Source organism: Perna viridis, chromosome 3 (assembly GCF_037379345.1).
Source record: "Perna viridis isolate PV_CMFRI_1.1 ecotype Kerala chromosome 3, ASM3737934v1, whole genome shotgun sequence".
Classification (NCBI taxonomy): domain Eukaryota; kingdom Metazoa; phylum Mollusca; class Bivalvia; order Mytilida; family Mytilidae; genus Perna; species Perna viridis.
Window position 1 is genome coordinate 41,501,448 of NC_142447.1, and position 13,574 is coordinate 41,515,021.

The following is a 13,574-nucleotide window of genomic DNA, read 5'->3' on the forward strand; positions in this document are numbered from 1 at the left end:
ATTCACACAAAAGAATCAAAGTGTTGTACACAGTAGAGGTTTCTGATTCTAGTGAGAACTGAAACTTTCAAAGATTACATGATGTAAAATAAAACCATTATCATACATTTGTGCTTCCCTTATTATTTAGAACTATTTTTTCCCAACATGTAGAAACTGAATGTCAATATTTACTACAGTTTCTGAAGTATAATCTGTAATAAATAGTTAAACTGTATCCAACTTAATTTTTTGTTCCATCACACCTTTTTCCATAATTTTTAAAACCTGTCCAAAACCTGATTTGCATTAACTTTCAAAAAATATTTCAACAGCATTTAACCTACACTGTAGTTATACTAAAATAAAACCAATTTCAGTTTAAGTCAATTATTTCCTTTATGTCCAAAACAAAACACTTTGTATTTATTTGAAATTTCCCGGCAATTTTACTTAAAATCACTCCTCTTCACTTCCTGTTTATTATTCATAATTTATTAATGGTAGGACAGAGAATGTGACTTAAAAGTGTGTTAAATGGAACATGCTTAGCACATTAAATGTTTCCTGACACATCACTGCAAGAACTAAATTCCCTACATGCAATTTTATTACTAAAAAACCTTTCAAGGCCAAAAAGGAGTCCCTCAAATCTTCAGTTGATTTGTTGACTAGATCTTAATTTTATTTGCAGAAATAATATAATATGATTGAGCTGAGCAATTAACCAAATCTTATTAAATAGTTATAAAAAAAGATATTGTATGATATGAAAGGAATTACATTTGGACTATATTTTTAGTGTAGAATTAAGAAATATAGAGGAAGTTCAAGACATTGAACTGGTGATAATAAATTTGATCCTGGAGGATCAAAAACCTTAAAATATCTCACAGTACTTGGATTTTACCATCACTTAATACCCGACTGTGTGCTTTCTATGTAGGCACAAGCTAATTTCTTATGCTAGTTATTAACTACAAAATATACTGATAACCAACTATTTCATAAAAAATGCTACTTCAGAAAGAAGACCAAAATGAAAGTTTTACTCAGACAGATCACCTGAAAATGTACATCATTTTTTTTAACACATGTGAACAACTTATGGTAAGCAGGCAATAATGATGTATTCAATATTTCTCATTGACTTGATAGGAAGCTCAACTAGGTCATCACATTCAAGTGTACAGGAATGTAATGTCCTTATAGTGTAGAACTCTCAACTGAAAAGTCCAAAAATGGTTACATGAAAATGAAGGATCTGACATACTATCGGTAAAAAAGAATTTTCTACAGGATTGCAGGAAAGGGGGTTTCCATCATGTCAATTTACTCAAACTCCCACAATATTATGACATCACAACAAAATATGTGATAAGTCAGACTAAGATTCGATTGCAACAATCAGCTTTGAGACAAACTAATATTTCTTTGGGAGCTTTTTCAGGTTTAACTTTTTCATATTTTGAAAGAAAATAAACAACAAATTATAGTACTAATATGTCATCACATAAGCATGACAAACTTCAGATATCATTACATATAAAATTGAACAAGTTTAAAATAAATAAAAAATGAAAGTCACAATTCTTTTGTTCAATAAAAACACCTCAGCAATACAAAACAGACCCTTACATAAATTTGTAAGACAGGAACAGGTCAACCATACTAACTTTTTTCAATTAGCAACAAAGGAAGTGAAAAAAAATGACAAACACAGTATTAGATTAGCCCTGACATGTTGATGTATAAAGTTGCAAAAAGTGGCATTTTGGAAAATGGAATGCATTCTTTTATAATTGATAATAGAAAATTCTACTAACAATATATTGCAGTTATGACTTATGTGCCAATTGAAAACAATACAAAACACTGTTATACTTTCCATTCTGTTATTTGTATAACAATGTGTCACACAGGGAGATTAATTGTCTTTTCAGGTAATTTATGTCCTAACATTTGATATTAAGGTAGCTACAGGTACAAATTGTTGGATAATTAGAAATGTATAAATTATCATGTATAATGTTACTATAGTACAACCAACTGTCAAACATCTACTAACAGGACTAATAATCCCCACAGCCTCTTGAACCCTGTACATTTGGGGACCAATGTGGACACTTGATTCATGTTTGGATAGTTTTGATGGTGGATAGACTACACACTTCTGACACACAATTTTCTACCATTTCTAAAACACCCAACTCCAAACAGCAACCAGTATTATTTTTACACAATAATAAAATATTACTAATTCCTGATAATATCCACACCTCCACGTGGTAATATATTACTCCAATGAGTTTCACAACAATCCTGCAAGTTGTTGAGGGGAAGCTGTGGACAACACATAAGACCAAGTTTTGCTGAAAAAACATGTAAGTTCAACAGCCATCATTTCTACAATTTTTGTCCTAACATAAATTCCCAACAGTGTGCACATATCCATGTGGTTATATTGCATCCCACAAAGTTTCATAACAATGTTTCAAGCTGCTTAGAAAATAGTATGGCTATAGGGACAGACATAATGACAATTTGAAACCTATGATAAATATCCCCAAAACTTTCTTTGTCGGGGTATGACAGCATAGATACAAGAAGCACCCTGACCACCTATTATATCTATTTATTGGATGAAATAGCTATAATATCTACTATCAATTTAAAAACTAATGTTTAGTAATGATTGGTTTCAATGGTTTTGCAAAAGGCAACAAGCTTATTTATTGAAATACAGATTAATCCACTTTTTTATTTGTCCAATATCAATAAGGAGTAGAACCAAATTTCTTTACTGCCAACATGAAATTTGTAAATGAAGTAGCTTTTTGTGTGTCATAATGGTATCTATGTTCTTGGTGAATAAAAAAGGACAGAACCAAAACACATGGAAAACAAGTAAGATACATCCATACTGTGTCTATAGCTCAATGATGTCTATGTTAATATACTGAAAATTAGACATTGCTTTATTTTATTAATCAGTGAAATTGTACATGATTTTTATATAATTATGATTTGGAAAAGATCATTTTCAATAATCCTGAAGAACACAGGAAAATTTCATGACTTTTTACACTGCATTTCTTATAACATGTCCATACATCCTTTTCTTACCTCACTTTACCCCATTCTTCTTGAGCACTTTTCATTTGTTCTCTGGTTGTTTCAAAAACATCACTAGTGGCAATGACTGTCATTTTGTGTGTCATAGAACCTATTAGAGTCATGTGATTTCCATCCCTATAAAAGAAAACAAACATGAATTCATGTGTTAATCAAATGCTTCATGTGGCACAACTTGTTACACCTTTGTAGGTTGAACCCTAAAACCCTAAAACAGTTTGGGCAAATATGGAAACAATAGTCAAGCTGGATACAGTTCTGGATTAGGATTGTAATTAGATGTTTGACACAGGACAAGATGTTTACCAGGATGAGAGTTATCAAAGAACTAAGATACTTGCATTATGACTTATTACATTTGTACATGAACAAACAGAGGGACTAACAATGTAATTTCAATACACCACTAAATTTTACTTCTGCAAAATATGATGGATAAAATGCAGAAGAGCTTAAAGTGTTGAACATAAACAACTGATGAAAGGAGAAGGAGAAGTTGTACTTACAACAAATATAGACAGACAAGGTGATTCCTATATACCCCACACTTTGTATGCAGGAGGTAAAATAAACACTTTGTCAAAGTTCACTTGAACCAACGGTAAGCACTTTTATTCTGAAATCAACTAATTTTTGAGTCATTTAAGTCCCATATCTTAAAAACATTATCAGAAATGGACTGGGTCTCAAAAACAAAAGAAAATACAAATCATCCATATTTCATAAACATTGGAAAACAGTATTTGAATTATTGAGCTAAGTGACATCAAGAAAGATGAGCATATAAATAGTACGTACTTTGTTAAGATGAAAAAAGATCAATTCATAACGGAAATCATGAACACTGATGACACATGTTAAATAATAAAAAATCTTTCTGTAAGATTCCAAATAAATAAATTGATAACTACCATAATAACATTTCAAAGTGCAAAATACATAAACTTATAATACAGGTATATTGTATTGTACTTTTTGAAGAAGCCATTTAAATAAGATTAACCAAATGAATGTCTCAGGAGTGGGAATTCTTATTAGCCAGGAAGCAAATCTTCTTATATTTTAAGTAACCCATTAAGAAGACACCAGGGACATTAATTATTTTTAACAGCAGAATGATCTACTTACATGGCGATTATTTTAACAGAAGAAATCAGGGGTCCTCTGACTTAGTAAAATAGCAATAGATCTTCCCAAGTATGGCTACATCCATTTTGTTCAATTTTGGAATACCATAAATAGATAATCATTAGAAAAAAGTGTATTTGTGTAACATTTCTTTCTCCTACAACTGAGGTAAACATTGTAAATCAATAATTATTTAATGATAAGATGAACTAAAGTTTTATGGAACAAACTGATGCTTTGAGGATTTTCTACTGCTATTTTAGAACCTAGAGAGCAAGGGTGTGTTTTGTATTTTTTTCCACATGAATGATGGATCAGGTAAGCAAAAACATACAAGTTTCCAGAAATTCTATTCAGTAGTGTGATAGAGGATGCAATGGCAAAAATAAAAAGGATTGACAGACAGACATAAAGACTGACATGCCAAAAACATTATACCCTCCACAACTGATTCCATGGGGTATAATGACAGGTCTGGTTTGTCAATTGAATCTTGATCAAAATCATGTTGCATGTTAATTAATTGAAAACAGCCCCTGACAGGACTGTAGACCCTGCAGCCTGTTGAACCCTGTACATTTGGGGACCAGTGTGGACATATGATTCATATTGGACACAATTTTTATTGACAAACTTAAAAAAATGTAGCACTTTTAACACCATTTCCTGCCTTAACTCCATACCTTAATCAGTACTTTTTTGTTGTTATGAAGAATGCATTAGACCAAGATTTTCTGAAAAAAAGCACGAGTCCAACAACTGTCAGTTTTATAATTTTTGTCCAAACATAAATTCCTAACAATATGCATATCTCCATACGGTAATCTAACACTCACTAGACACGAAATAAGTGACTGATATAAAACATAAAAATATATTCAAACACCCCCTAAATCTATGATCATCCATATACTTAGTTACATAATATAGTTAAGATTGTAAACACGGAAAACTAAACAATTAAAGATATAACCTCCAAAAATAATTAAAACCTTGCTTCTGTTGTATAGAACCTTGTATTACAATTTCATAAAGCTCAATACACATTTACCCAAGTTATTGTTTAGAACCAGAAATATACTTGTTTTTGGCCCCTTACTCCTAAACAGTTGGGTAAATTTTATCAAGATCTACTAATATTCAAGACTCTTTTTCAATTTATTCACAGTTCCAATAAATAAAAGAGGGAAAATCAATTTATAACAATAGAGAGAAGTGGTTTTTGCATATCAATTGGAATGGCAAACTTCAATGATCTATACACGATCAGCCATGAATTAATAATTTCACAAAGCAATATGTTCAGCTAATACCATGTTAAGTAGTGCAAATGTATGCACAATTACTTTTTCCCTGTTCTTGCTTGTAATAATTCAATGAACAAATTTTCCGTAATCTTATTACAGTGATGAAATATTTTTGGTCTATATGTCCTTGAATAAGAAGTAGTGAACAGGGTGAAAATAAGCTTTTACAGGTATTATAAAATGTTAATAAATCTGGATGAAACACCTGGCTACTGATAATTTCTGAAAATCGAAGATAAACCTCCAAGACATGGTAAAAATATCATAATTTACCATAAGACTCTTAACAGACTTAATAACATGGAGTCAATCATTCTCCAAATGTCATTTCTGGTCCAAGATATTGTTTGACATAATGACCAAGAAATGTGTCAAGGTGACACTGATGTCCAAAGTCTGACAATACTAGAAGAAACCATTGTACATTGATACTCAATACAATTTTCATACATTGTTCATTTAGCTTAAATGTGATCGTGCAGGTGCAGATTCGGGCATGCTGGGATCTGGTGCCCACCCCCACCCCCACCTTAAAATTAAAGGAAAACAATCTTTCTGCATGAAATTCTGAATTTTTATAAACACTACCACCAAGTTTCAACACCCCCTCCCAAACTTGAAATTCTGGATCAGGCCCTGATTGTGTGCCCATTTCTTTAAATAAAATCTGCTCCAGTCAAGCAACCACACATTTCAGTAAAAAAAACATCTGTAAGATTTTTCAGCTTGCCAACAAGACACTCAATTCAAATCTTTTTTTTTTCATATATAAGTAATTTTATAGGTCTCATGGTCTATTTATTTGTTGCTCAAACACAACCTGTCATATACTTATTTTAACTAGGTACTAGTATGAACATTTTTTTTAGCATTTGAAGTATGTCTTATATTATAGATTAACCATACTGCAAACAAGGCAATGTAGTACTTACGAAGGTGCAGCCTGCTGAACACAGTCATGGCTACCGTTTGGTTCTGACAGTGAATTTAAAGAAAACTGGAATGTTCTGCTGTCATCAGAGGATTTCTTAGGAATTTTAATGACCTAAAATAACAAGACATGCATGAGTATTTCAAACATTAATTTAATAATTAAATAAAGGCCTGCTTCAAAATTTTCATAAAGCTTTTCATAAAACCATCGTCATAGATAATTAAGTTCACTGATTTATGTCGATCAGAGAACAAGTGGAATACAAAATAAATTTGTCCTCAAGGTCACCTGAATACAAAAAGGTCCTTTCTATCACTAAAGTATTGGTCAGGTGCAGATACTATAAATAGCTTTACAAACTAACTGTACAAACATCTCACTCATGTTAAAGGTATAAATTAAACTGTCCTATAGTGGTTATATATCATTCAGTTCTAATTACACATAACTGCAGAAAAATTTAAGGAGGATCAGAAAACTGACCATGACACATTGTTACATCACTCAGTACCTTTATAATACAAAATAAACAGCTAATTTATATGTCATGACTTGCAAGAAATCAAATTATCACAAGTACCACACATGCTATCCAATTTCATACAGTATCTGCCTACATGTACTTACAAAAGTAAGATTTAAATCTAGTGGAAGTAAAAAAATGTAGAAACACAACAAGGTGTTTTTAACTCAATTTGGCTTTAATAAAAGTGGAATTGAATTAGTCATTACACACTTCGGAAAGTGCAGGTTTAAGATTTTGACTTCATTTTGAAAATTTCTCGATATAACATTTGCTTTAGTACAAATGCAGGTTTGGTAAATCTCTGAATAGTGATGTTCCAACAACAGAACTTTAAAGCTTATTTTCCCAACATTAAATTTGTAGTAAAGTTCTATTCGAGCGTGTGAATCATAAACATTGAGGCCATACATGTAGCTTATTCTTTTGTCTAGGAAAAACAAGATCTATGAATCTTGTCAAAAACATGTTAATCACAATACATCTGATATTAGTGTCTCATGCCAATAAAACAACCTTATGACCAGGAAAAAAATTATTTTTATCTTAAAAAATTTAGATAAATCTGGCACATTAAAATGTACCTGTTAAAGAAGACATGACACAAATATTTTATTTTTTAAACGTTTATATTTATAAAATCTATATTATGTTTAGATACGAGTATAACAAATGTTTTCTCCTCAGGTTAACACTAAATAAATTTAGAATGATTTAATTGTGTTTTCACAACGACCTAATTAATATGCATAAATGAAAACCGGAAGTAACATCCACTTACCATATATGGAAGTGCTACATCATTGGTTCTCAATCTACATTTGGGTGCATTGAAAATGTATACACGTGCCCAAAAAAAATTAATAAATCTTCAAAAATAGTCTGTATATATATATATATTGCAGTGTTCCAATGATCTGTGTACGAGTCTAATTTTTGTGTTTGGAAAGTAAGAAGACTTAAGTTTTTCTCATTTTCTGTCAGCTTTCCATTTTGTTAGGCATACATCCCCACATGGTGAAAACAAAACCACTTTGTACACTATTCTTAGGACTTGAACAGGAGGGTGCAAATAAAATTGTGACACTCTTTGTATCGTTCTTTCTTTGTCGTGGGGTTATATCAATTAACAGGCCTGGAAGACTTAATTATGGCCAAAGGAAAGCATGGGGGTGGGCGGCTTCTTTTATCTTTACATGGATCGGCACCTCATGACACAGGTGTCGATGCAGGTGTATGATTTCCATAAATAAAATATAATTGCATTTCTTTTGTCTTACAAATTTTGAAATAAAACTATTTACATGGAGAATTTTACACAATACACAATTTATAATAGGCGATCCTAGGTGAGTTTAAGGGAGCTTTTCCGGTACAAACAATACCTTTTTTACAGGTCAGTTAAAATATTTAATTTTACCAAAGAAGATTTAGAACATGAGGAAGTATCAGCACGAAACCTTTATGGGATCTCAAATAAAATTATCAAAAACCAATAAAAAATAAACATATTCGTATTATCCTATAGCTGTACTTGCGGGGATACTGGTACACTTGTCAGGAGTAACGTTCTGTAAAAAGGGGTGAAATCAAGATTTTCATTGAAGAACGAGATCGGAACAGTTTAAATCCTAGAATGTGAACTTAATTTCCTTTATGTAAAAAGTCCAATCGAACATGACAGAACATAATGAAATATTTCTATGTAATCTTCGAAAAGAAGTGGTGTCGTCTCTCTGTGGATTCTTCATACATGTAAAAGTTAAATATTTCTGTCATTTTTTATCATTTTCTTCTCGAAGTTGTTTAAATTTACACAACTGTAAGTATATATTCGCTGATAAACCAAAACTTTCTATAGTTTCACTCTCAGTTGTAAAAATCATGTAAAAAGTGCAGAAGCCCCACTCATTTCAACCCTTTGATCTATGAATAGAGAACCAATGATGTAGCACGGTCATGTGACCACATGGCTAATTAAAATTTGTAAGGCTTGGGTCAATGTTGATTTTGAATCAATTTATCTTCAAGTAAACAGTGTAAGTGACTGTAAGGGATGTTTTTACTATGATATATTTTAGGTGTAATAAATCAAATAAACCAAAAATTGAACAAATCTCTTTTTGTGTCATGTCTACTTTAACCCTCAACCATCAGGGAAGAGACTCCCACAAAATCAATGAAAAAATTACAACCCACTTACAAATGTAAGATTTGTGGGATGTTTTTTTTGTTAAAATCAGTATATTTTCTGAGAAAAAAAAAACCTATAAAAATAATGAATCTTTACATAAAAAATTTGCTTTTAAATCAACCACACGACTGTTCCAAAGATTAAAAGGTATGGTCTGGGGCATAAAAAGATGGGCAGGCAAGATAATAAACCATGAATTCTTTTCTATACGACCAAGAGCATATATATTTGTAACAACAGTTTTAAAGACTGATACAGAAACAATCAGGATAACACTTGTTAGTACCTTTAACATTTGTATTGTTCTTTTTATCTGTTATTCACAATATGTGTCACCTACCAATATAGTTGGATATAGTGGATATAGTTGATAATGTTTACATATGTGTGTGTAATCATCTAATATACCAAACAAATCATAATAACATTTACATGGGATAATGTGCAATGAATGTCTTGGCCACAACCTGTCCAACCATGGTCAATGTTCAACAGCATTAACATGTTTTATTGGCAGAATACAACAGTATTAACTTATTATGTACAATGTGCACAAATAAAAGCTTTTTCAGCATTTTTTTTCCCTTATCTTAATTTATTCACTAAATGTTTTTATTGATTACATGTATATAAATAACACATTATTATGCCATTCTTGCACTGCATTTGTTGATAAGTTATATGTGTGAATGATCCGTATGAAAGTACTTCAAATTTCAAGCATTTTAGAGAAGTAATGATGCAGTGAAATCAATGATAAAACTGACTTGAAGTATGAACAAGCATGAATCTAGCATAAACAATAACCTAGATTTTAACACTGGCTGATGTGCAGCAATGAACACTCAAAGAGGACTGACACCATATAACTAAGAAAAAACTTAAGTGTGAGAATATTCTTAACTTTTATCTTGAAGTTTTGTGATGTCGGACTAATCATATCAGACAACTTCATTCAGAGCTAATTGGCAGGTTATCAAAATAAGAACTAAACTTTTTTGTTGTCAGACAAACAGAAAAAATTGAACCTTATTCAAACTTGATATCTATATAACAATGGACTAAACTATGTTAAAGATTTGAAGATTTTTTTAACACTTTCAAGATTCCTGATATTTTTAATGACACCATCTGTGTATACCCCTACATGTAGAATTATATTATTACAAAGATTTTTTAATTGGACATAATAATGCTGATATCAGCAAAACTGATCTGAAAATGAACAGCTGTGCAGTTGATGAAATGGTACATGCATGAACCAACTCATAAATAAATACTATTATTTCCAGTTATTACTTCTGTCTAGAGGCCAAAAAGAACATAACTAATGTTTAAACAAAATCTGATTACACCATTGATTTTTAAAAACTTTTCCTTACAATAAGGTTTTATTGCACTGGCTAAGTAACATTAAAACCAGACTTAGAAAGAAAACTATTACTTCAAACCATATTACTAGAAAAAAAAACATGCTCTGCAGGGTGCAGCTTGGTACAAACCCTGAACAATATGAGTAAATATGGACACAACTACATGGATTGTGATTGATTGCGCATCAAGATCCAGATCAAAATGAAAGTGATCAAACAATTAATGCTTATTTTTAACATTTTTTTTGTCCTTCATCCTAAAAGGTAAGACCTTCTTTTTGAAGTGTTAAATCTTAACAGTAAAGTTTCAAAGAGATCTTTTCTGATACTGTGAAGGTACTTTAATTCGTAGATACCAATTTTTGTGGACCAGGAAAGAAACACCACTTTGTGAATTTGTGCTTTTTAAGTTTTCAATATACATAACAATGGTAAAATTTATTCGTTTGGAACCAATTTTTGTGGTTTGGTCTACCCACGAAAACCATGAAAATTGGTAATCCACGAAGAACAATACTTTTACAGTAAACAGCATTTTACTGAAAATATCTTCCACTGACTCTTTATTTGAGAATTATGTCATTTTTTTTAAATTTTGGAACCACTTTTTCTTAAACGGCTTTAGAAAAGATAAAAATGGCATCTACTTCAAGAATGATTACAGTCTGAAATTATCATAACATCAAGGTTCCAGAGGACACAATGCATATAGAAACTATGTCTTACCCCCTGACTTCCTTGAAACTGTATACTGGGCTTTGTGTTACCTCCATTCTGTAAAAAAGAATACTTATATTCTACATTATTATATTTTTCTACAATTATACTTGTATAAACAATTACAATCACTAATTCTGTTTCAATTTATTACAATGTATATCATGTTTCATAATATTTTCTTCTTCTGAATTTCAATCATGTGCCAAATGACATGTGGAAATTAATCTGGTGACCAAGTTTTACCAAAAAGTTCAGGGAGACTGTGGTAACATACAAATATTGTTAAAAGCAGTTTTTTAATATATTTTTAAGTATTTTAATGTTAGACCTGGACTAACTCCTCCACAATAGGACCTTTGCAAGCAGTTAGGCCAAATTTGGACATGAAGTAACACATAACATATTGATTCTTAAACCTAGAGAGATGAAATATCTCAATATTCAGCAGGAAACTAAATGCCTGGTGAAAGCTTACTGTTTTACTCAAAATTTATCATGATCAGTATATTGTTGTTTTTTATAGTCAAAACTGTTTTTTTTCTTCTATATATAATCAGTGATATTGCCATCCTTCATAAAATGCATTTGTCATCCCACCAATATAAACATAACATTCAATATAGATGTAGATTTTACATGTTTACAGTCTGTATATAAAAGCAACCTGTTGCTGATACAACAGTGTCATGTTGCTCAGTTCTTCACAATGGATGTGTCAGGTTTCATAAATATTTCATGTCTAATACGAGAAAAAATTAAAACAAAGAAATCTGTAAAATCTGTTTCATCATTAAATATAATGTGATCCAGCTCACTGTAATTAGGTCATAGCAATTACATGAAACAAAACATACACAAGTTATTACTAGTGTTTTATCAAGAACATTGAATATTAAAACATTCATTAACTAATTCAGTCAAAGCACAAGTATATGTTCTCTCACAATTTCATTATACAATGAAAGTTTCTGTATTATTATATCATATATTTACAATAAAATATAATTTTTTTGTATATGCATTATAAGTATTTGTTTAAACCGTATATTGTTTACTCTATATCACACCTCTAGACCTACTAGATCTATATGGTACCCCTTCACAGACCATACCTGTAGTATTGTTAAAATATATGATATAATGAACATGACATGTCAAAATCTGCAAAATTTGTAAAAAAAAATCACCCATTGGAGATCATTAACACAAGTTTAAATAAAAAAATAACACAGAAAGTACTAAAAACTGTAAAACAGAGAGAAATAACTCTTTTCAGTTAAAATCCCGACTTAAAAACATTATACATTGTTGTTTTTTCAAAAAAGATGGTACACCTAGAAACAAATATATAGTTCTTGGTAGAGATTCTTCATACTTAGTAAGAAATAATTCCAAATCATCTTCCAAATATACAGAGGAAGATGTTTACAAAATGCTGGAATTTTTAATCAACAACATATTTGTCTAGTGTGGTGGACGTGTTTTTTAACAAAGTCGGCATTCCAATGGGAACAAATTGTGCTCCTTTACTTGTTGACCTATTCCTTCACTCTTATGAGGCTGACTTTATAGCTGATCTGATCAGAAAGAAAGAATATCATTTGGCTAGATCCTTCAATCTCAGTTTCCACTATATAGATGATGCATATATATCGCATCTACCTGAACTTGAGATAAAGGATACTACAGACACTGTGAAGTCAGCCTCATATCTTGACCTACACTTAGAAATCGATGGTAAAGGAAAACTATTGACCAAACTTTACGACAAACGTGATGACTTTTCATTCAGAATTGTCAACTTTCCTTTCATCTGTGGCAACATCCCTTCGGCACCTGCGTATTGAGTGTTCATATCACAACTCATACGTTATGCCAGAGCTTGCCGAAACTACGCAGACTTTTTGTATCGTGCTAGAACTCTAACAAATAGGCTTCTGGAACAGGGTTATGTTGCTACAAGATTGAAGTCATCACTGCAGAAGTTTTATGGATGTCATCATGAACTCGTGGATCGTTATGGTGTATCCATCTGCAGCATGAAAACTGATTTATTCAACGGGTCATAGTTTTCCTTTCCCCATTTGTCTACCCTGGACTTGACTTTTTACGAGCAACTCGGCAGGTGTTTCAAGAAAAGCAGAGGACACTTATCCTAAGGGTGCACCTGGTCCATGCTCCCAGTTTTTAGTGGAGTCCGAGTTGCTCATTTGCCTTTGTTACTTTGTATGTATGATTTTAGTTACTTTATGTTCTTTGTTGTGTATGTCTGTTTTCCATG

At 31.3% G+C, this 13,574-nt stretch overlaps 1 protein-coding gene across 2 annotated transcripts in view; it reads right to left on the minus strand.

Annotated features, from left to right (window-relative positions):
* The window catches only part of LOC148622297 (RNA polymerase II elongation factor ELL-like), a 34,357-nt gene that overhangs the window by 10,955 nt on the left and 9,828 nt on the right, over positions 1 to 13,574 (minus strand). For both annotated transcript variants that reach the window (XM_088572059.1, XM_088572060.1), the window contains exons 2-4: positions 11,300 to 11,347; positions 6,482 to 6,594; positions 3,106 to 3,231 (exon numbers count right to left, since the gene is read on the minus strand). In XM_088572059.1, coding sequence (XP_088428185.1) covers positions 3,106 to 3,231; positions 6,482 to 6,594; positions 11,300 to 11,347 — 287 coding nt within the window. The remainder of the gene's footprint in view (positions 1 to 3,105; positions 3,232 to 6,481; positions 6,595 to 11,299; positions 11,348 to 13,574) is intronic.